At 41.4% G+C, this 25154-nt stretch overlaps 1 protein-coding gene across 7 annotated transcripts in view; it reads left to right on the forward strand.

Moving 5' to 3' along the window:
- The window catches only part of tln1 (talin 1), a 75997-nt gene that overhangs the window by 46306 nt on the left and 4537 nt on the right, over window positions 1-25154 (forward strand). For all 7 annotated transcript variants that reach the window (XM_068573742.1, XM_068573743.1, XM_068573747.1 and 4 more), the window contains 25 exons: window positions 52-191; window positions 280-373; window positions 1645-1734; window positions 2778-2900; window positions 3988-4131; window positions 4264-4425; window positions 4916-5056; window positions 5141-5322; window positions 6454-6586; window positions 6884-6985; window positions 7100-7270; window positions 9725-9973; window positions 11021-11140; window positions 11257-11403; window positions 11531-11697; window positions 12162-12345; window positions 12805-12930; window positions 13333-13449; window positions 13641-13826; window positions 15321-15428; window positions 21191-21296; window positions 23278-23402; window positions 23717-23842; window positions 24693-24755; window positions 24841-25023. In XM_068573742.1, the coding sequence (XP_068429843.1) occupies window positions 52-191; window positions 280-373; window positions 1645-1734; window positions 2778-2900; window positions 3988-4131; window positions 4264-4425; window positions 4916-5056; window positions 5141-5322; window positions 6454-6586; window positions 6884-6985; window positions 7100-7270; window positions 9725-9973; window positions 11021-11140; window positions 11257-11403; window positions 11531-11697; window positions 12162-12345; window positions 12805-12930; window positions 13333-13449; window positions 13641-13826; window positions 15321-15428; window positions 21191-21296; window positions 23278-23402; window positions 23717-23842; window positions 24693-24755; window positions 24841-25023 (3489 nt within the window). The remainder of the gene's footprint in view (window positions 1-51; window positions 192-279; window positions 374-1644; window positions 1735-2777; window positions 2901-3987; window positions 4132-4263; window positions 4426-4915; window positions 5057-5140; window positions 5323-6453; window positions 6587-6883; window positions 6986-7099; window positions 7271-9724; window positions 9974-11020; window positions 11141-11256; window positions 11404-11530; window positions 11698-12161; window positions 12346-12804; window positions 12931-13332; window positions 13450-13640; window positions 13827-15320; window positions 15429-21190; window positions 21297-23277; window positions 23403-23716; window positions 23843-24692; window positions 24756-24840; window positions 25024-25154) is intronic.

Below are 25154 nucleotides of genomic sequence, written 5' to 3' on the forward strand. Positions count from 1 at the left end.
AGTGTAAAGTTTTTGAAATGCTAATAATACCATCCTTCTCCTATCTTTCAGTCTAAAGAGGATCAGACACAAGTGGTGTCCAACCTGAAGACAATCTCCATGTCATCCAGCAAGTTGTTGTTGGCAGCCAAAGCCCTGTCCACTGACCCCAGCTCCCCCAATCTGAAGAACCAGCTAGCAGCTGCCGCCAGGTAGAAAACAGCCCTCTATCTCTTTGTGTGCCACGCTTATCCTACTGTCTATCCATCTTTTACATCTCGGAGTCTTTTTTGTTTACAGGGCTGTTACAGACAGTATCAACCAGCTCATCACCATGTGCACCCGGCAGGCTCCTGGGCAGAAGGAGTGTGACAATGCTCTCAGAGAGCTGGAGGTAACGACCATCCTTTTAGTTTTCCATCAGTTCTCTACTGGTTCATCTCTTTTCTTTAGTTTGAATTATTATGTTTCTGAACTCCCTAGTTTGGGTCATGCCTGTATCCGTGATTGGGACTGCTTTTTATACTACAACTCAACAATAGAAGCCACTGAATGAGTTGGTATATGAGCACTAACTAAACCTGTTGTTTGGTCGTTAGCTTTTCGACCCTGAATATTCGTGAGCATACAAATGAAAAATGTACACAAACCAATAAGCACCATGAGAATATGGAGCTGTCACTGGCTTTAGTTCGAAACTTTGCTAATTTACTTTTATTGGATTTGAAAGCTTAATTTATCCCTTAGTTGGGAGACGTATTGCCACTAAATGTACTCTTGCAGACAACACGCAATAGACAATACTCACAACAAATAGAAAACACCATAAAAAGTCATTTGAGACATGATTAACAGCTGAAAGATGCCATGTCCCAAAGAATCTCACTGCTTCTGGAACCAAAGACCTTTTGAGTGGTTCTGTAGAACAATGTGTCATTTTGACTACTGACCTTCAAAATACACAGCCGTTTTTAACTCGGCCCCTCAAGTAAGTCTGGGGTGAGGCCGATCACTAAGCCAGTCTTTCTGATCTTAATGATCCTGTTTTTATCATCCATGATGCAGTCCCCTTGAATATAAGAGGACATTAGCTAAGATTCCCTGAAATGAAACATGAAGAAGCTTTTTGCAGATGAAATAGTCTTGACTGAGCTTTCTTAATTAGAGCATCACTGTTGCTTTTCCACTTCAATTTACTGTCCAGGTAGACACCAATATATTTGAATGACTGGATCATTTCTATCTGCTGAACCTTAATTATGCCTGATGTGACATCCTCCTTCCTTCTGAAATCCATAACAAGCTCTTTAGTTTTTAAGGCATTTAATTAAAAACAAAGAATTGCATCCTACCAGCTGACAAATGATTCAACCTCTCCTTTATAGTTCTCCTCATTGCCTCGGCTAATTAGACCAGCTAGAACAGTGTCTCATCAAGTTTGTTTTTATAGATCAGAACCTTTGCGTGGGAAGTGGTGTATGCTTCTTTCAGGCTCCGTTTTGTGCATACACAACGATGATAAAGAATACCTCAGTTCATGGTTACCATCAAAAATACCAGGTCATATATCAAGGCTTTCATATATCATATAGACATGTAGCTGTGATATGCAAGTACATTGTGTGTTTCCCGTGTGTGTTGTGACTGAGTTGTTCTTTTGTGCAGTCGGTGAGGGGGATGCTGGAGAACCCGACGGAAGCCGTCAATGAGCTGTCGTACTTCGACTGCATCGACAGCGTCATGGAGAACTCAAAGGTAGAACATCTTCTTCTGGGTTTGGTTCTGGACTCACTTTTCTTTGATTGCCCTCCTTATTTCTTGACCTCCCTACAATCAGCATTGTTAAAAAAAAGCAACAACAGTTTAAAGGATACATTCTATAGCGCTTTTTTTGTCTTCCGACCACTCAAAGCTCTTTAACACTACATGACATCACTCACCCATTCACACCCTGATGGGAGGAGCCACATCAGTATTATCAACCATTCATACACCGTAGGTGCAGCTACGGGAGCAACTTTATGGTTAAGTGTCTTGTCAAGGACACATCGACATGGGCTAGCAAAGTCGGGTATCGAACCGCCGATCTTCTGATTGAAGGGCGACCCTGCTCACCACTGAGCCACAGTCGCCCCTTTTAATGTCTCTCTCAAAAGGTGCTGGTCTGCGCTTAAACTTGTATACATGTATCTATCACAGGAAATTCTGTCCTTCACTATTGAACACTATTCAAAGTGTTCCAGTTAAATTCTTCTGTTATTTGTAATGTGGAACTAACTATCAGGACATCCTGAGACTGTTTGGTTGTTGGAGCTTTTGTTATTTGTGTTGATTTCTTAAAAGTAGTAAGATTTAACCCCTTTCTGTACTTTTCTCTTTGTTCTTCCAGTCACTGTGTTGTAAAGCAAAACATGTCCAGTTGGTTTGTTTGTCATTTTTTTATTTTAAAGGGATGGCTGTTCTCAAGATTTTTTTTTTGTACCAGTGCTTATTGATTCCCATACCAAAACGTTACAAATATATTTACAGGTTATCTTTGTTCATATAACAAAAAAAGCCAATCCTCTGAAATAATAAATGCATTAACTTATGAATGGCTCAAACAGGATGCATGGTTTTGGATTATATCAGACCAAAGATGGATGAAATGTGAGCAGTTAGTAGTTGTGTTACACCCTGTGCTGCCGATAGGAGTCAGTCAGTACCAACGAAGGGTTCTCTGTTCATCATAAGAAGTATGTGAAGACATCCAGACTGAACCATGTCTCTTATGGTAATCTCTGGTTTCCCGTTGACAGGTCCTGGGTGAGTCCATGGCTGGCATTTCCCACAATGCCAAGAACTCCAACCTGCCAGAATTTGGTGATTCAGTCAGTGGTGGATCCAAAGCTTTGTGTGGTCTGACTGAAGCAGCTGCTCAGGTACAAATTACTTCTGAAGGTTACTACATTGTTGCTGTGGAGACCATTAAGGCCTTTGTTGGACCACATGGTGGCCTGGCTCGCATTGAGTTCAAATCTCACAGAGTGGACAATAGTGATCAAATGGTGAAAAAGCAGCATTCTGAGTAAGTTAACGTACTGTGGATGATAAAACAACATTTCCTAATTTTGATGCTGTAAAATAATGTATTTTAAAAAAATTGTAACAAGGAGCTTTTATTGTGAAGAATGTATTCATCACTGAAGTAGAGGAGCTTTATTATTGGCTATTCTTTAATAACAACAAGTCGCTGTGTGGAGGAAGAGAAGCAGCAACAATTACGAAGGGCTTTTATTGTGAAGAATTTATAGAAAATTAAATGCTTTTTTAAACACAAAATATATGAGAACACTATCCGATCAGGCTGATCTCATGAAAGTCTGAATCGTGGACACATATAAGTGGACATAGCTGAGTTCCCATCTGATGCATCTGATCACAAAAGTCCTATTGAAAAGACAAGTGTAACCTGATGACAGACATCAGAGAGACAAATGGACTTAGCTTTGGTGGTGTTTGTAATAAGTGCACTACTCACCACTGTTCAATCCGGAGAGACTTCATGAGAGTGAAACAATAATTTAGTACACATGCATGATGAAGTGAATAGTGAAGAGTCTTTGGCAATGGAACTCCATGGTGATATAGTTCATAAAAAAGGGGGGTGGAGAGTAGATCAAAATATTTCCCCTGGAATCTGGACACTGGTCGTGGTGATGAAGGGAGTAACGAAAGACCCAATGATGGGCAGAACTGGGCTCTGGATAAGATGGAGACTGGAGGTGAAGGTGGTAGAGGAGGGTCACATCTGTTCATACTACGATGACAACTGACAGCAGAGGAGAGCAGTTTAAAATGTTGATAGCAACTCTGGCAGAATCTGGTTGATTCAAGTAAAGGTGAACGCCCACAATCAGCTGCACATTTAGAGAGATTTGTGAATGAATGAGTGAAGAGAGAGTCTTCCTGAATTAACTTCAACTGAGCTTCATTGAAATGTGACCAGTGATCTGTTGACATCCCTAGGCTGCCTATCTGGTGGGAGTGTCAGACCCCAACAGTTCAGCGGGTCAGAAGGGCCTGGTGGACCCTGCTCAGTTTGCCCGGGCTAATCAGTCTATTCAGATGGCCTGCCAGAACCTGGTGGACCCAGCCTGCACCCAATCCCAGGTACATATGCCAACCTCACTACGACATCACACTAAAGGGCAGTCATCATCGTTCTTCTTCATCTTCGTTGGTAAGTCTATATGTGCTTGAAGACATCTCTGATTTACCTCTGTGCATTATTTCTCTACCCAGGTGCTCTCTGCAGCCACCATTGTGGCCAAGCACACCTCCGCTTTGTGTAATGCCTGTCGTCTGGCCTCCTCCAAAACTCCCAACCCTGTTGCCAAGAGGCAGTTTGTCCAGTCGGCCAAAGAGGTTGCCAACACCACTGCCAACCTAGTCAAGTCAATAAAGGTCTGTAGATTGAGTCCTGTCAAATTCACCGTCAATGACATGAAAAGAAAGTACTTAAAGTATGTTGTCTGAAGGAAATTGCCTGGTTTGCATTCCGTAGTACTGGGCCAACCTTAATTGCAGGTGTATGTATGCATCAAACCAACTAGTTTGTAAAGTTGCTGTTGGATCATCTCTGAAGGTAAAAGACCTTGGCAGGGCAATACGCCTGCTTTTACAGAGAGGACCCAGACATGATGAACTTTACAAATGGGATTAATGGTGCACACTTTTGGCTGCTTTGTCCTCTACAGTGTTGATGATTATTTCTCTCAAGCATGTGACTATGTAAAACATACATAAAGGCTACTGTTTAGTTTGAATGCTCTATTTATTTAGCGTAATATTTGTAAATTATAATTCAAGACTGTGGTGGTCTTAAAGCAGAGCCACTGGTTCAAGAGACAGCAATACAATCAGTGTAATCCTGGCTCAAATCCTTGTCTGCTAGGCTTTGGATGGAGCCTTTAACCAAGAGAACAGAGAGAAGTGCAAGGCTTCCACTGGTCCTCTGATAGAAGCTGTAGACAACCTGACTGCCTTCGCCTCTAACCCAGAGTTTGCCAGCATTCCTGCTCGGATCAGCCCTGAGGTATGTCCTCACTTCAACAAGTAAGTTTGGCAATGACTAGAGTCCTTCAGTTGACCATAACAGTCAGTTCACTCTCTATTATAGGGTCATGCAGCCATGGAGCCCATCGTGGTGGCAGCAAAGACCATGCTAGAGAGCTCCACCGGCCTGATCCAGACTGCCCGCTCTCTGGCTGTCAACCCTAAAGATCCCCCCAAGTGGTCAGTGCTGGCCGGACACTCCAGAACTGTGTCTGACTCCATCAAGAAACTCATCACCAACATGAGGTAAACTCTACTGCTACTAATACTGGCTACCTTCTGAGAGACTCAGGGCTCATCTGCACCTTCTCAGTTTTGGATCCATCGGTACTTTCACATTTAGCAGAGCCAATTATTTGTCTTCATAACTTCCAACTCTTCAGTTCCACTTGTTTTGTCTCTCTCAACTTCTGGCTAATCGTGCTGGCTATAGTAAACCAAAATAAAACGTCTCACACACCCTAATATACATTTGTCAGAATGGAGAACAGGTCCGTATTTATGAATAGGTTTATTGACCTAACACGACCACATCCACCAGATATCAGATTCAAAAGACCATTATGGACTAAATTAGCCTTTTTTTATATTTGGAAATTTCATGAGCGCTGGTGCTAACATATTAGTATGATGATGCAGATTATTAAATTATTAACAAAATCTGATTTAACAACTGAAATTTAAATTCAAACTTAAATTGCAACCAACTAACAAAGTGAGTCTACTGTGACTGTGTTTTGGATGAAAAAATATTTCAACACACATTTTGAACAGCCAGATTGGGACAATTTATTCTGTTATGATACCATAATATTATAAATGCATAATCAATCACAAATTCCAACACATTCTGACCACCATTCCACCATGGTGGTCCATGTCTTGGACCACCATTACAACAGTAAGAACACAAGCTGATTCCAGAACAGTGTGGGAAAGCTGTTGTAATTGATGCCACTATTTAAGTAACTCTCTCAGCTCCCCCACCTTCCACTCTGTTACTGTTATATTGCTGCTAATTGACATCAAAATGAAAAAAGGAAATAATTGTTTGCAACATTTTGGGGGATTGGTTGTTAGTTTGCGATTACCTAATTTTTATATGAGTATACACTTCTATGATAATAGCAGCAAGATCTGATTGCAGAATGACACTTTGGAGGAAGGTCTGTAGTTTGTTCAGCATAATCTTAAAAAATGCTGACTGTAGAGTGCAGACGCCAGAGTGCTGAGGAACAAGACATTGCATATCAATTCTAACTACGTTTGTTTCTCTACTTTGCTATTGGTATGTGTGTTACACGAGTGCTGTAGTACTCACTTGTTCCAGCTTCTTTTCACTACTTTACACCTTCCATTTTGTGTGTTGTTGTGCAGGGAAAAGGCTCCTGGCCAGAGAGAATGCGATGATGCTATTGAGGTGCTGAACGGCTGCATCCGCGAGGTTGATCAGGCCTCCCTGGCTGCCATAAGCCAGCAGCTAACACCCCGAGAGGACATCTCCATGGAGGTAAACACAGATAGACAGACAGAACTTTGAGAGGAATAGGTTCTGTCCAGTAAAACCTTATGCTTCTTCTAACTTCCTTTGCAAATAAAAAAAAAATGTCATGGTGTATTCACCATCTTGTGCAACAATTTCATCACATTGGGGTGTGTGTGTGTGTGTGTGTCTGTGTCTGTGTGTGTGAGTGAGTGAGTGAGTGGGAGCAAGAGAGGGTATTGCATTGACAACCATAGAGCATGAAGGTGGATCTGTGCAGGAATAAAGCGTTATCCATAGTTGGGATGTGTGTATCTGTTGCAGACTCTCCATCAGCAGATGGCTGCCTCAGTCCATGAGATCAGTAACTTGATTGATCCTGTAGCTGTGGTTGCTCGCTCCGAGGCCTCCCAGCTGGGACACAAGGTAGAAGACAGGACAACATCTCTAGACAGCTGAAACAACTAGTGGTCCATCTAAAGACTGACTTTAGATATTACATGACATGTTTTTTCATTTGTTCTGCACACATTTGATCAGGTATCTCAGATGGCCAGTTACTTTGAGCCCCTGATCATGGCAGCCATAGGCACAGCGTCCAAGATTGTCAGCAGCCAACAGCAGATGGCTGTCTTGGACCAGACCAAAACCCTGACCGAGTCAGCCCAGGAGATGCTTGACAACGCCAAGGCAGCTGGAGGAAACCCCAAGGTACTGAAACTGTCTCTCGTCTTATTGTGTCCTCTGGAGAAGCTGGTAGAGGAACCTGGCCAAATTACTCAGCATTAGCATTCATTTAGCATTTTGGAAAAAACTGTTGGTCTTTTATTAATAATCATAATATATTTTAAGAATCTCAGCCAGGTTTCTGTTTACTTCACAGTATTGAAACTTAAATTAACAAATGATCTCTAACTAACAGCTGATGCTAGCGATTTGTCAGAGTTCATTTGACCTGAGCTCAGCTCAGATTCTCCCTCTTGAAATCATTAATTCCATATTACATAATTTTGGACTATCATTGTTACTACCACAGCTATTACTATTTCACTCTTATTCCTCGCAAGTACGGGAAGACTTTTTTTTTTTAAATACAGAAATGTTAAAATGTTAAAAACACAGTGAGACTTAGTCTTATACTGAGAGTTATGATTTGAAGAATTCCTCTCCGATAGAAACATCCTCAAAAAAAGTTCTGTCTTCGTGCCACCAGGCTTGTCTGCAGCAAAATAGTAGAAAAAGATGTCTAACAGAGCAAACTATATCATGTTTATATTAGAGCTGTGAAAATTAATGCGTTAACTCGCTATGATTAAATTACAGGATTAATGCGTTAATTTTTTTTTTACGCATTTAACGCATGCGCAGAATGAGCTTCAACTATATCCGCCCTAATGCAGTCAGACGTAGATGTCAGAGGTTCACTCGGGAAGACGTTGTCGTTTCACCAGCACAACCAGCCTTAAGTAACATCTCAACGCACAGCATGTTGGTCGGCGAGGGGCGTTCAAGAGCAACGCGTCAAACCAGCCTCACTGAACAACAAAGACCCCTCACTAAGTCTGCCTGTGACAAGCTGAGCAGAACAGTTAAATTAATATAGTTGAGGATGAAGGTTCACCAAAGTTTTGCGAGTAGCAACGGAGGACCCGAGCATCAAAGCACCGCAAAGACGCACAATCATGACACAAATCCACGCGCTGTATGAAGCTAGAAAGAACAAAACGGAAAATGACTTGGCTGCTACGGATCATGTGGCGCTGACAGGATCACTGGACTTCAGTGAGTAATGAGAGTTACCTGGTGACCAGACGTCCTCTTTTTTTCCCCGGACATGTCCTCTTTTCCAGACCTAAAAATGCGTCCGGCAGGGATACCTATACGTCCGGGATTTTGCCTTGTGTGATATTTATGTTTCTCTGAGTCTTTCACAAACTAGTTATTACGCTCTTGCAAGTTATGAAACGGTATCTTACGTTCACCTTCTTGCGCGAGCTCTAACTGTAGAGAGAACTGTCATTGGTCGACCGATCTCAGGGTTGCCAGATGCACGATAATTACCCTCCAAATACAACCATTCTGAGCCTTTGGTACGATACTTCTCCATCACCAATCTGGCAACACGGAGCACCTTGTCACCTCCACTTGTGACGAACATCCTGTTACGCTCTGAAGAAACTAGTTCTGCATAAAACATCGCCGCATCAATAATCAACTGGAATTTCACTGACAAACTTTTTTTTTGGTAGTTTAACACAACTCGTTCTTTTTTAAGAGCTAAAGATCGCGTTGATGCTCGACTGTGGAGCGGGATGAAACCATAACGGGGTTCACCTCACGGCCTGTAGCTGCATTGTTTACAACAGCACCCCAATGTATAAATGACAACGTATATATCAGTCTTTTATCATAAATCTTTATGTTTTTACAAAAATATACCGAGAATATGGGTAATCTAGATATATAGATAGATAGATATGTACTTTATTAATCCCCAAGGGGAATTTTCTTTGTCAGAGTAGCGTCCCACACTTACAGACATCATTATCATTAACATGATTAATCTGTGATTAATCATGATTAATCCACAGAAACCTGTGATTAATCTGATTTAAAAATTTTAATCATTTCACGTCCCTAGTTTATATATGTGAAATAGAAAAATGCACTTGTTGGAATCCAGAGATGATCACATGACAGACAAACCACTACAAACCACTATGACACAATTTAATACTATACATTTTGACACATTGAGATAGAATTAGAATTTCCCTGCTACACTTGTTGTTTTTTCCAAGTCAATTTGTAGATCCTCCTGTCTTATATAACTGATTCCTCATGTCACCATGCCAAACTGATCTTTTTCAGTAACGTTTGATATTGAGAGACTGTACAAAAATATCCCCATCAGAGGGGCTTCAATATATAAACGCCCATAACAAATTGCCTGTAAATATATAAACTGCCGACAGAGATGGTATAATAATAATAATAATAAAAATAATGATGAAGATGATGATGATAATAATACATATAGTGCATTAAAAAAGTGTTTTATTAATATGAGCCCAATGTTTTATTTCACCACTTATGTTGCCATTGTTTGAATGGTCTGGTTTCATATCTAGCATTGCCCAGTCAAATGTGTTTTCTTTTCTCCAGGCGGCACACACGCATGAGGCCCTGGAGGAGTCGGTCCAGATGATGAAAGAAGCAGTCGATGACTTAGGTGCAACTTTGGCGGAGGCAGCCAGTGCAGCAGGTGCTGTGGGTGGCATGGTGGACTCAATCAACGATTCCATCAATAAAATGGCAGACACACCTGCTCTTGAGCCCGAAGGCACCTTTGTGGACTACCAGACTACCATGGTCAGGACAGCCAAGGCCATCGCTGTCACTGTGCAGGAGATGGTAAGGCATTTTGATGGTCATCCAATAGGTCTAAGTAGTTCTGATCACTGAAATAAAGTTGAATATTTTAAAAATACAAATTGTTATGTGTATCAGGCCCCACCCCTGGACAACACAAGCCCCTCCTTTTTTAGGATCTCGGGCGCCACTCTGGACACAACAAGCACCTCCCTGTTATGTGTATCAGCCCCTGGCCCTGGCCCTGGACAGTAGAAGTCCTTCCCTGTTCAGCATTTCGGGCCCCACCCCTGGACAGCACAAGCCCCTCCGTTTGTTTAGCATCTCGGGGCTCACACCTGGACATTAAAAGCCACTCCCCGTGTTTTAGGCCCTGTTATCTACATGATGATCAATCCCAGTTCGGCCCTATTTGTCATAGGATCATGGTTCAGTCATACTGAAATTGTCTCCCCATAATTTTTATGTAGAACAGGGTGAGTCACATTTGCTTCCAGCTGCAAAATTGCAAGGCTCTCCAATGTTCAGCCAGTTTGAGTGGTTGGGACTAACCTCTTATTCAGAAGCAGATTCGGAGTCCATTGTAATATATAATCTTGTTTAATAACTGTAAAAGCAGCAGATCACAATGGATGCTGTTTTAATGTACTGAGTCTAAGGATGGTGACTGCAGTAAATGAGAGGTGTTTAATTTATAGCTCTGTAGATTCTGATCGTGAATGATGATGGTTACTAACAGCAGTAACTAGTTATGTACGTATGCGTGACGTATTTCAATTTCAAAATAAATGTTATTGTAATCAGTTACTAAACTTACAAATCAAAGTGTTGGTGGTTACAAATATATTATTTTTGGTAAAAGGTGTAAATAAAGAATAAAGTAACCTTCCCAACACTGATTGATCCTTCTTCCAGGATACAGCAGTGCAATACTTAGCATGTTCACAGAATAAATGTGCAATATTGTTTGTTGTTGTCATTATTGTATTATCAGTATATGTAATTTGTTTCTTTTATAATGTACTAAATGAAAACCGAATGGATCCACTTGTTATTACTGAGCTGTTGTGATTTCTCATCTCTTCTTAGGTGACCAAGTCTAACACCAACCCTGATGACCTTGGGGGACTGGCCAACCAGCTTACCAATGAATTTGGAAATCTTGCAAATGAGGCCAAATATGCAGCCGTGACCGCAGAGAATGATGAAGTAAATAAAGCCAGCCGTCCTTTGAGATACACTATGCAGCCCAAGCCGGCTCCCCACGTCTCACTCTACATATTTTTGGTCCTGTTATTCAAATGTATGCCTTTGTTTGTGTCCAGATTGGTTCTCACATTAAGAAGCAAGTGGGCGAGCTGGGTTTCAGCTGCACAGGTCTGGTGACCAAAGCTGGAGCTCTGCAATGCAGTCCCAACGACTCGTTCACCAAGAAAGAGCTGATTGAAAGCGCCCGCAAAGTCTCAGAGAAGGTCAGCGCAAACCCAAGCAGTCAAGCAGTCTGTTTTTTCTAAATGAGTTATTTACCAGTGAATAATTTAACGAGATACACACAGCAAGTCCAACTTCCACTCATAAGAGATTGTCTTGTTCTTTCAGGTCTCCCATGTGTTGGCGTCCCTGCAGGCAGGTAACCGTGGCACCCAGGCCTGCATCACAGCAGCCAGCGCTGTGTCTGGAATCATTGCAGACCTTGACACCACCATCATGTTTGCCACTGCTGGTTCTCTGAACCGAGAGAACGCAGAGACCTTCGCTGACCACAGGTACTACAGACTCTCCTGTAAAAGATTAAATTAGTGTATCCCTGTAAAAAAAACTAGATCATGGCAAGGAGGATGTCATAGATAATGCAAAGAAAAGTATTACTGGGGAGTCAATCATGTAGCTCATTCATTACAATTAAATTATCACCACTACTATCTACGTGTCTCTTAGCCATGTCACTGGTAAAGAATTTTAAAAATTCCCATAAATTACAATTCAAGTGTAAATCTTTTTAATGCAGCAACAACATGGTTGAAATGTAAGAGAAATTAAACCCAGACAATAATGTATAAAGCATATAAACATAGAATAGATCGGCCCCAATGTGTTGGCCGGATAGCGTTATAAGCTTCACTATGAAATGCTGTGATGTGGAGAATTAGAATATCATCTGTTAAGATATGTCTGTCCTAGTTTCATGTTGCTTATTCAATATGTGACTCTCTGCCCTTCCTGTGTGCAGAGAATACATCCTGAAAACTGCCAAGGCTCTCGTGGAGGACACCAAGCTGCTGGTGTCTGGTGCTGGAGCCAGTCAGGAGAAACTGGCCCAGGCTGCCCAGTCCTCAGTGTTCACCATCACCAAACTGGCTGATGTGGTTAAACTGGGAGCTGCCAGCCTGGGTTCTGAAGACCCAGAGACTCAGGTAGAAAAGCAGAAAACATGTCAGCAGTGTTTGTCTTCACTATTACCCTAAACTGAGTAAAAGAGGTTGAAACTTCTAAGAGCAGTTGTCCCCAGGAGCTAAATATAGTTTATGAACAGATGTATTAAAAAAATACAAATTAACTTAATTAAGTAAGAAAAATAATGAGAAATAAAAGAACAAAATTTCCAAAGTAAAAATGGAGCTGGAGATGCTCATTTTCTAATATACAGTTTTTTTTTCTTCATTTTGATCTTTTTTATTTTAAGGAACATACTGGCATTGCTCTTATTTCTGCTGAGTTCTATATATATCATATAATATATCCACGATATCCTCTGCAGGACAAATCCAGCACACAAACTAGGGCACAGCTGCAACTCTATGCGTCTAGGTGCCATCGCTTCCTCTGTGAAGGTGTCACATTAAAGGTTAAAGTACTGGTTATGTATTCTACAGGTGGTCCTGATCAATGCAGTGAAAGATGTGGCCAAAGCTCTGGGCAACCTCATCAGTGCCACGAAGGCAGCTGCGGGCAAATCTCATGATGACCCCAGTATGCTGCAACTGAAGAACTCTGCTAAGGTAAGTCACATGACACAAGTTGAAGAGCCTGACAAACTGTGCTCGTCCACAGCAGCGCTCTGCCTTAAGCTGGGCTATGAATGAGAACAGCTGGACTATCGGGTGCACTGGGACAGGGTTTACAGATGCTACAGCAGAGAAGCACTTTCTTTGGAGCACTCGTTAAGGTGGCTCACAATTTGTATTATATACTACATTGCATGTTGCATACTGTTGAACCACACTGCTTGGTACAGAAAGACTTGAAAATAAACGTTTCAACAACAGTATATTAACTCTCTCTGGAAATGCTGTGTTTTTTGAAAATCCCTGTGACATTTATCACCGTAGGTGCATCACTGAGCCCTTTTCTTTCGCCTTCAGTCTGCTCTTTAGCCTAATTATCTAACTTTTCTGCTGCAGGTGATGGTGACCAATGTGACATCTCTCCTGAAGACGGTGAAGGCAGTAGAGGATGAGGCCACAAAGGGGACCAGAGCTTTGGAGGCCACAATTGAACACATCAAGCAGGAGCTGGCTGTGAGAACTCACACAAGTTGTCAATATATCGCAGTCAACATTTGAAATAAATCTCCAGCTACAACCAGTAGAAAAAGCTGTACCTAATACCAGCTGAAACCACACTCCTTCCAGCAAGATGGATTCCTGTTCAGTGCTCCATTTGGATAATAAAACAATTTTTTTTAACATTCCCCTGTTTTTTCACATAGGTATTCAACAGTTCTGACCCACCACCAAAGACAACTACACCAGAGGAGTTTATTCGCATGACTAAAGGAATCACAATGGCAACAGCGAAGGCAGTTGCTGCTGGGAATTCTTGTCGCCAAGAAGACATCATCGCAACGGCCAATCTCAGCAGAAGGGCCATCGCTGACATGCTGCACTCCTGCAAGGTACACAGGAGATAGATACAGACTGCCTGGTATCCAGAGAGTCAGCTGACATTATTCAAAAAATTATGGTGGATCTTATCAAAATGGGATTTCGAAATAACATTCAATATTCAATATGTTTTTACTGTCATATGCATAGATAAGAGATAGTTATTCTATACAATGAAAAGCTTATTTTGCTTGGTCCTCCTTACACAGAATTTCAATTACATTACTAACCCTAACTATGACATTCAAGGCACAGTGAGGGTCTTTTAACTGTTTATAGAACCATCTTAGTTTAGTCCTGGTCCTTTATGTCAGCGGCCCCCACCCACCGGGCCACAGCCCGGTACCAGTCCGTGGGTCCCTTGGTACCGGCCCGCAGAGAATGAATGAAAAAAAAAAAAGAATCATCAAGGTCGAAAAAATGTTTTATTTAAAAAAAAAAAGAGACCAGATACATTTGTCTATGCATATGTGATACGTTACCCTAAAAATTAAACTTAAAAGTCTGTTTCTGTTTAGTATTCTGGAATAAAATCAAGGCAGACTATACTGAGATTGCCAAAAACCCTGAAAGCTCTGAAAACCCTGCTTCCATTTTCAACATCCTGTCATTGTGAAGCAGGTTTTAATTAAGTTACAGAGTGCACATGAAAGTTTGAGTTACGGAGAAGAGTCAGGTTGCTCTATGTAACCTGTATCAGTAAACAAGACCATCAGGGAGAGAATGCTTTATTTCTATATCGTTATTCTTAATGCTCGTCATCGGTGGAACCAGGTCCGGTTCTGGTGAAACCCCCCTTTAACCTGCAGTCGGTGGAGTCCTTGTGCAGCTCCGGCAGCAGAGTCTTCTCCTCCTCCAGAAGCACAGCTCCTCTTCACTGCTCTTCAAAGCATTCCTTGTAACATTAAGATGATGCATGCATAATTATTTTCTTATCACCTAACTGGACCAAGTGGCTACAGCTGTGCAACTTAGCATAAACCCTGAATATACTGTACCTCTTTACCTCACAAATGTTCCCAATATCGGTACTAAATTCTGATTTCTAAACTGCACAGTGGTTTTGATGACCTAACTTGTATATTTAATCACAATCAGTGTTAACAAGTTGTGTCTGGACCGTCTAAATTCTGATTTCTAAACTGCACAGCTGTTTTGACGACCTAACTTGTATATTTAATCACAATCAGTGTTAACAAGTTGTGTCTGGACCATCTAAATTCTGATTTCTAAACTGCACAGCTGTTTTGGCGACCTAACTTGTATATTTAATCATAATCAGTGTTAACAAGTTGTGTCTGGACCGTCTACATTTTACATTGCTGTAGTATTTTTCTCCAATCTTTGGTACAAAGTAACATTTCAGTCAGGTTGGTAAAGTTTCTTCTCAACTTCCTAATCTTGTACAAACCCAACTGCTAAAACATTTTTAATGTACATTTTGCAAAATGGCCTCCATACTATTAGTGATAATTCACTGGATTTCTGTCTGTCTGCCCTCTCAGCAAGCCGCTTACCACCCGGAAGTCAGCAAGGAGGTCCAGATGAGAGCTCTGCGCTTTGGCAACGAATGTGCCTGTGGATATCTGGGACTGCTGGAGCATGTGCTAGTGGTAAGACATATTTACCCACGTACACCAATACACACACTAACACACACTGTACTATAAGCAGTTTACGTTGCTAGTAGAAGTAGCTTAAATGAGGGAATTATTACATTCCCTCATACAGCAGTAGCCATGACAAAGAAAAATTAAACCACAAACACTTCATTCAAAAACTGAGTGAACAGTCAACACTGAAATGGCCACAGTGTCAAAGGTCCAATTTCAAATACTTCATCTCCCATTTTTTATAGCTTTGTTCTTTATTGTAACTGAGGATCAGATCATAAACACCCAACAGCAGGCTCGGTTGAGGTTGGCTGGAAATTACTGCCACGTCAGTTCAAAAATGCATCGGGTCCCCTCAACAGGACAGAGAAAGAAAGATGATGAAAAACATCAGATCATAACACCTTTTCCTCACATTGGACAAGCTCCCAGCAAGTGTGACCTGCATTGGACCGGCCCCCTCCTGAGAGTCAGATGGGGGCTTTAAAGAAAATAGCTCAGTCCTTAAAGCCATGCAAAAAAATACAAAATAAATAAAGAGGTGGAGGAAAGAAGAAAAGAGAAATACTAGTATTATGTATTTTGTTGTCAAGTACATTTCCATGACAGCCATATCTATAATGTATTCTAAACATGCTGATAATGTCTCATAATCTGTAATTATAGTTATAAGCACCCATAAGCACATATAGCTGTCCAACAATAATCACAACATAGCACCCGGTGTTTTACGGTCGCATGAGACAATTATGAAGCATAATATTTCATAATTGCTTCACATGTAGTATATTATAAATCCCACAGTTGTGTGCATAATAATCTTTTTAGATTAAAATAATTGTTATATTATGCTTCTACTTCAGCAATTTCATTACTTCACTTAAAGCAACTCTAAGACAAATGTTTTATTATATTGTAATGTATTCTAACAGGGATTATAATGCATCGGATTATAATGTTTTATTCTGACAGGCAGAGCAGTGGTTATGCAGTTACTAAACTAATAACACACTCCAATAAGTGTGCATGTACATTTTTAAGAAATGTTCAACTGACCTCTCCATCTGCATGCTACACCTTGTCTTTCACAGTCATTGGCCTGTTTTTTTTTTTTTTACTATAGCTTGATTGTTTTTTTCCCCATCTGTGAAGACCTGCCATAGGACTCTGCCTCTGTTTGGCTAATGCACGTCGCCTTCTTCGCAGAGTTTAGATTTATTACCGATGACCAAGATTGGTGGTCAGGTTGGTCAGGCTTGGCAGTGCTCGCCTGTATAATTACAATGTCTGACTATGGGAGAGAAATGCCTTTTTTGTATTATGATTTGCATGTAGCTGAGATGATGGAATAAAGTGACAGATCCCTTAGAGAACAACATTTTGATGTAATGTCTTCATAAAACCTAATTTTAATATAGCACTCTGATTAACAAAAACATTTACAAATGTCACTTCCTATCCAAAAGGCTGCAGACTCCTGCTCTACAGTGTCTCATAAATAGCTGAAACAAAAAACAATTTTAAGATATCTTATTAATTTTAACTTTAATTGGTCTAATTTTGTTCCACTTTAGGGTCAGAAAGTAATGACTGTGAAGCCTTCATGGTCACATCTTCTAAAGCGCGAATTATACTCCTGCAACTACAACTGCGGCTGGCCACGCAGTCGGATTGACGGACTCGTTTTGGTTTATAGTTCCCGTGCGTGTTCCATACGCCACAACAGTAGGTGGCGCAACGACCGTTTAGAGTCGACCTGCACACCGACGTTCACCAATATCTCCCTCCAGGAATTTACCGCCATCTGCGTGTCCTTATATTTCGTCAGACAGGTTATATAAATGCTCATATTTGTGGACCTCTTCAGCCAAACATTCTTCAACAGGATCCATTGTTTGTGTTTCTGCTGTGGCTTTTAAAAACAGCGGAATTATGCCATGAAACAGGAAATGTGAGACTCAGAAAGGATGTGGTTAGCGGACCAATCACAGCCTTGTGGGCTTGCGTTCCTTTGATGGATAGTCAGAAATTTGGGGTGACGCACGCAAAACGGCCGATTTGACCACGCAAGGGCGGCCATGCGTGTCTTGCATCTCTGTGTAAAACCCGAGTATAAATCAGCCTTTAGTGTTGCTGTATTCACACGTTGCCACTCTGCACCTCAGACTGCAGTACTTCCTGGGAGAAGCCACTATGAGCAGTGTTCCTCGTACCGCACTGATTGTCCCAGCTGTTTAAAGGGTATGCACTGTAATTGACCTTTCTGCTGCTCATTGTGCTTCTCAAGAAGAGCCCTAAAAGAGGCGTTTAAAAGCAGTGAGGAAAAGGGGAACATAGACACACCTGTATGGTTCTGTAGGTATGGTCAATGTCTTTATTTTCAGCAGCACCATACTCTACTCTTTAACACCTGCACACATTAACACCAAGGCCCTGCCCTTTACCACAGCCGCCTCTATCTGTGAACTGGTGGGCAGTGTCACTTCAATAGTGTGTATGGGGCGGCTTGCTCAGTGGCTCCTCAGTAGTGCTCATAGCTGTACATCCCAGTATGAAGTCATTCCACGAGCCCTAGGATCACATTGGAAGCCTTTAAGTAATGACTCTACAATCACAGCCCATCAATCAGCAGCCTTAAATGCCCCGAAAGAACAAATCTGTTCGTCTGTCAGTTGTCCCCAAAATGTGAAGTCCAACTTGCTTAAGCCTTTAAAAATGTAATTTTTCCTCTGTTCACAGCATGCTGCTGCATGCTGTCTGATACGATATCAGCTGTCATGTGTTTGATGACCTCTTTTGTTTCCTTTTCCCATCGTTTTGTCAATGTTCCTTTTAAACTTGTGGCTCACTGATGTCGGTGCAAGCCGGTGAGTACGCCACATGAATGACCTGCACAAGTGTGGGGCTGCATTGGTTGAATGTTTTACTGAACACTGAATACCACAACAATGCTGCGGAGTTCCATCAACAGCATGTTAGACCTAAGACCTAAGTCAGACCTGCTTTGCTTATAGAGGGAGGGAGGGAGGGAGGGGGGCAGACTTTTATTTAAACTCATCTCTGAAGGAATCTAACTTCGTGGGAGGTGTTTAAATGCCCCTGAAGACGGTCAAATCTAATTCTAGCCTGATGTTAGACTGACACTCACTGACTACTGGTTGTCTCTTTTATGAACATTTAGATGTAGAAAGCTTAGCTTACACGCAGGGTTTCAATTATGGGAGTGATTTAGGGTCTGATGGGGCTGGTGTGCAAACATTTATTTATTATTTTTACCCATAATTGCAATAAAAGGTATGTAATACATTTGCCTTAATCACATCCAGGATGATCTTGCAATACGATTGTAGTCACTCTTAAAGTGGGCTGCACTGTCTCTAAAGGTTGACGTTAGTCGAGTATCCCGTCTGCACTCATCATTGCAGTGACTCTGTAGGTTCATGTCAGTGGGTAGCCATCTCACCAGCTCCCTTTACACCCTGGAGTAAAAGTTGACACCCTGTATTGCTGGTTTGGTCATTTCCCAGTCAAACCCAGTAAGGGATGTTGCACTCTCCATGCCTCTGTACTGTTTTATAACTGCCTGGCTCAGAGCAGATCAGCCTGGTCATCAAATTGCAAATGTAGTTTATTCATATATTATTGCAAACTTTGTGTCATCTCAATAGTTGTGCACCTTTAAATAAATAGAATTGTACTACTTTCTCATCCAGCCTAGTATTCCTGCCCTATTCTATCAGAGTGGATGGAACTTCTTGACATAAATCAAAAGTAAAAAAATGTTTTTACCCTCCGGTTGCAAAGTTGACACGCAGGTAAAATTTCAAAATCCAAATGAAGAAGCTAATTGGTAGAGAACCGTTACTGCTGAGGGCAGATGTACACCACCACCATGCTCAATCCATGCTGGACAATCCCTCACTTTACAGTCACATCGTAGATGTGAGTATCCTAAGGTCCTGCCCTGAAGGTTGGAACAGAACAACACACTGACCCACTGATCAAGTTGCTCGGTGACACGGTTTGCTTTTCACCTTAAGCCTCATAGCATCACAGATGAATTAACCTTTTTCTAGGCTTGATGTGTGTGTGTGCGTGTGTGTGTGTGCGTGTGCGTGTGTCATTAGTTTGGCCTGCTGCATGCGTTCCTGTGCAGTTACGTCCTCCCCTCTATTTTCTCATGACAACACATCTGAATAAACTTGAGCTGTGGATAGGCTGAGCCCTGTTAATGCCTTGCACCTGTCACACACTGCTCCAACCTGAATTCTGCATGTCCATCAAGGACAGTCAGAGGACGCATACCAGAAACCAAAACCCATCTGAGCACCAACAAATCCAGCTAGTCTGACATTATTTTCAGTGAATTGTGAGACAGGCCTGTCATTGATAGAAGTTGACTCTCTCATGTCCTCCCTGTAATATCAGTCTCTGTTCACATTGATATAGATTCATGAAGTCACATGGGTGCCTCCAAAACCACATAGTTCTACATAATTACATAACAGTAACAATAACAGTAGGCATGTAAGGCAATAATGTGCTCCTACAGATATGTCTCCAAGTCCAACATGAAGCCTCATTTAATCAATGGTGTCCCCATAGAGGCGGACATCTGCCATCATGTGTTTCTACGATGAAAACACTGATACAGTAGCATTACATTTCATTTAGCTGACCCTTTTATCCAAAGCGACTTACATGTTTACTCTATGCACCATAGACACAGCAACGAGGAACAACAAGAGGGGTTAAGCGTCTTGCTTAAGGACATAACGACATGAACTAGCAGAGCCAAGGATTGAACCACCAATCCTCTGATTGAAAGAGGGGCATGCTAACCACTGAGCCACACTGAGACGCAATCTATCGTACAAGTGACTGTGCAAACCGGGTAAAAGTCTTTCTCTAACAAAGACTTGACAGAAAAGCAATTCTTTCTAAAGACTGTGTGGTTAATACTCAGAGGAATAGTTCCCTTTCTGCCCGACTTTAAGGGCACATACTGTAGGTTTATTTTCTGTCAGGGCGATTTCACCTTCATGTCTACAATACTGTGTGTGCACCAGAGAAATACCTACTGTTTGCATTATTTTCATCACATTTAGAGAGCAATGCATATGTAGGCTTGTGTTTATACAGCTTCATCACTGTGGAACTGGGGGTCCTTGGATGGGCTTGATTCTCACTCCTATGGTCACCTATGATAAACTGGTGTATCATTTATCCTGTCTGCTGCACCTGTCTGTCAATACACGAAGCAAGAAGAGTCTCGTCAGCAACCTTCTATCAGTTTATCAATTGATCACATTAACCTGTAAAGCATCATTTCTTGGGATCAAACAATCATTCTCAGATTAAGATTCAGTTTTTTTTAGGTTCCTCCTAATAAAAAATCAAATGAAAACATAATAATCACAGAGAAATACAATGCTGCCTCCAATGTATATAATTTAATCAAAATTAATTTAATTTGAATTTGAGTGAAATTGGCTAACCACCCAGAAGTTGAATTTTTTTATTCTGTATGCCCTTTTTTGTATCTTCATCATATCACCCCCAAAGCACTCTGGAAAACCCTGAAGGATGTGAGAGGTATTCCTGTAATCACAAATGGGAAATGGAATGTGCGTTTTCTTTTTTAATGGCCTCCATGATTTACACTTAGCTTCCCAATGTCAAGTTGCATATGTACACACATATAACACATTCAGTGAAATATTATCTTATATTGTTGTGACTTTTTTTCCTGTCACCTGCAGATCATCCAAAAGCCCTCGCATGAACTGAAGCAACAGTTGGCCAACTACTCCAAGCGGGTGGCAGGCTCCGTCACAGAGCTCATCCAGGCTGCCGAGGCCATGAAAGGTATCTTAACCTTTGACCTCTTCAGCTGAATAACAACATAACCAAACTGCATTCCTTAGGGTCTCTTCTTGTCTACAGTTACATTTAATTGTCAGAATCAGAATTGTTTAATTGCCAAGTAAGTTTGTACAAACAAGGAATTTGTCATGGCGGAAGATGCCTCTTATCATAGTGTCAGTGTTCTTATTGATTCTTGTAAATGGGTCTGGATGTAGCCGACAACAACAATTCTTACCAGAAATAGGTCACCAATTTATCACCTTAAACCATGGTAGTAAGACGATTACAAATGTCATATATATGTGAATGCAATCTAAGAAATGGTACTGATGTACAAGAAAGAAATTACAACAGACGTTTTTCAAGCCGCTTCGTTTACAAACAAAAAAAAAGCCTGGGGAAGCATCAAAAAGGGCAGACAAGCCACGTTTGAAATAGCCCAGCATCAGGTCTTATTTAGAGCACTTCATGCAAATGAGCCCTGACAGTAATCTGAAGTAGGATTAGTGCTTACTCCCTGTAGAGTTCTACAGTTTCAGACAGCTCTGTTCTGGTATCCCCCTTCTTAAGAGTCAAGTACAAATTACATTGAATCCAAGGCGATTCCATAAATGCATCATCTGTCAAATGGAGGGAGAGTCATCCTCAGAGCTTTATATTCCTGATTAACGCCCCCCTGTTCTTTCTTTCTGCCTCAGTCCCTTCAAACACCTTATCCAATCTATTGAGGTTAGCCTTCTACTTCATAAGTTACTGACTGAAGTGTAACCACTTGTGGTTAGTAGAGAGGATATAATTAATGCCAACCTAAAAATGAGATGAACAACAGAAGATGTGAGATGCCGCTGAAATTTACACTCATTGAAATATTGGTAACTTTATACACCATATATTTGTTATCAAATACTAGAGGTCCTGATTTTGATTACTGTATTAGGTTGATAGGCATTATTTTTTGATGTACCGCCAATCATATCTTAGAAATGTAATGCAATCATAGAGGCAGTTTCACCGTCACTTTGATGACAAAATAGAAAGCAAGAGTTGGAAAGTGCTGCTTCTATCTCTGTTCCATGCGTAAACCAGACTAGAGACAATTTATGTATTTGGCCTTTCGTCAACTATGGATGCCTTGCATAACCCTAACTAAATGTGCACCGCTTACTTTATCTACAAATCATTCAGGTAAAAAATGTTGTAGTTGGACACCAAAAAAAGAGCAAGGAGAGACACAAATGGCTAAGATGGTAATTAGCCTCAGAGCTTAGTGAATCTGGAACAGGATCCAAATAGAAAGTGCCAATTGGAACCTTACCCTAATGACACTGAAGAACCTGAGTGCAAAGTTCTATAGGATTTGCTATTAGTTTTTATACTAGAATGTGACCGTGTGTCATTTTATCATGGCAACAGAGACTGTTTGTGATACACTGGGAGCTGTACAGTTGAAAAACAAACATATTGCACCTTGTATAAATAATCAGTGCTTAGCTATTGATCTCCACTAATGTATGTGGGATAATCTGCTCTCCGGTGCTGTTCTATAACACCGCACACTCTTGGTTATTAGGCCATGTTTGATAATTATGCTGATCACTGAGGACTGATTATTATGGACTAATTTATCAAATTTCAAATCACTCACTAGTACACACTGTTAACTTAAAGAAATACTTGTATTAGTAAATAACTAAATGTGAAAATTAAAGCATATCTTTTGCCTCTGAACATGGTGACAGCTGAGAAGGCAGCTAACAGCTAATGGTGCTAACAGTGCAAACGATGGTAACAGTACTGCCAACTGATGACCCCCTCACCCCTTTGTTCTGAAAACACTTTAAAATGGCTTGAACTCTGAATATTGTATAGAGAACTTGCAAGTAGCAGAACTTTGAAATAAGTTCTGATACTGTGCGCCATACTGTCATTATCATAACACAATATTCCACTAAATCATGTTGGGTGTTTCTGTGTATTGTAGGCACTGAGTGGGTGGACCCCGAGGATCCTACTGTCATCGCAGAGAACGAGCTGTTAGGAGCAGCGGCAGCTATTGAAGCAGCTGCCAAGAAACTGGAGCAGCTGAGGCCCAGGACCAAACCCAAGGTTAGAGGGCTTTTTACAGAGCGGCAGCAGTGCCAGTGTGCCTGTTAACCTCACTGCAGGGTCACATACTGTGTGTGTGTTGCACGTCTTCTGGCCTCTTAACTCCTCACACCATGAATGATAGCTGTCTCACGGGCCTTACCTGCTTAGCATTGTATATGGCTCCACTTCTAAGTATTTGTGGACCCTAGCTTTTCCTATGCTGTAGAAAAACTTTGTTCACTTTTTGTCAAAATGAATGTTCCCCGGATCATCGCCGCCCTGTACCACAGTGCATTTATTGACTGTTGTTATTTACCCTCTCTTGTAAACAGGAGGCAGATGAGAGCTTGAACTTTGAGGAGCAGATTCTGGAGGCAGCCAAGTCCATTGCAGCTGCCACTAGCGCTCTGGTTAAAGCTGCTTCAGCAGCACAGAGGGAGCTGGTGGCTCAAGGGAAGGTACGTCTTAACGCCGCTGGCAACATTTAAACCCTCCACAAAGAAATGGTTACCTCTGAGTTTCTTCTCATAATTCGCAACAAACAGAAAACCAAGAACATGGTGATGTGGTAACACCTTGTAGTCCAATTTTGGAGCACAACTTTAATTCCACCAGAAATTGCTTATTTTTGCAGACAAGTGTGTTTAAGTAGAAACTTGAGACTGAAAGTGAAGCTTGTTCCTCATTTTCTGAAAAAGAGGGATTCATCGTCACAGCTCAGTGTTACTGGAATTACTGTTACTTAAAAGGGGTCATATGGTGAAAATCTCAACTTTGTTTTGCTTGTCCATCCATCTACCAACCCACAAAAAAACAAAATAAGAAAACCCAGTCAGTTTGTTGTGGGCTTTCTAGATCAGAAACATTCAACAAGCCATTCAGATATGGCTCTCCGTCCTCATTAAGTTATACTGCCTACAGCTTGAGAACTACCTTTGCAAAAGTCCAGCATACTTTACTCACAAGCCAATCAGAGTAAAGTAGAGCGAGGACTCTTAAAAAGACCTGAACTAAGAGTGTTTTTAGACAGATACATTCAGACAGAAAGTATGAAAAAAGATCATTTGTTTTTTGAACATTAAAACTAATGCGATATGGCTCCTGAACAAACAGACTGATGCATACAGATTCTGCACGCCCCATTGGGACAAAATCCACCATATTAGGCAGTGAGCACAGGAGAACCGTAACAACGGAAATAATGCTGATTGTGACGGGTTCAGAGATTGAATTTGCCCATCCATGTCATTCTTCTATAAATGAATGCTGAAGATTGATGATTCTGAGCCAGTTTTCCTGTACTTTTAGGTGGGAGCAATCCAAGCCAATGCAGTGGATGATGGACAGTGGTCTCAGGGGCTGATTTCAGCTGTAAGTCCTCGCCCTCAAGCTTTATTTAAGGACGTGTCAAAGTCCTTCGTAAAACATCTTACCGTCAATGCCTTTGAACCCTCAGGCTCGTATGGTTGCAGCAGCAACTAACAACCTGTGTGAGGCAGCCAACTCTGCGGTGCAGGGACACGCCAGCGAGGAGAAGCTCATCTCGTCAGCTAAGCAGGTGGCAGCCTCCACTGCTCAGCTGCTGGTGGCCTGCAAGGTCAAGGCTGACCAGGACTCCCAGACCATGAAGAGGCTTCAGGTCAGGACTGCATATTGATGCCTATTAAGCTGCTTAACACACGACCACTTCTGATACTGAGTTATGTTACATTCCCAAAACAAAAGTGACCTTTCAGGTTCACTTCTTCGTCCATTCATACGCATTCTCTC

This window comes from Clinocottus analis, unplaced genomic scaffold (assembly GCF_023055335.1).
Source record: "Clinocottus analis isolate CAN_PGR_092001 unplaced genomic scaffold, fCliAna1.0.p SCAF_13, whole genome shotgun sequence".
In the NCBI taxonomy this organism is placed as follows: Eukaryota; Metazoa; Chordata; class Actinopteri; order Perciformes; family Cottidae; genus Clinocottus; species Clinocottus analis.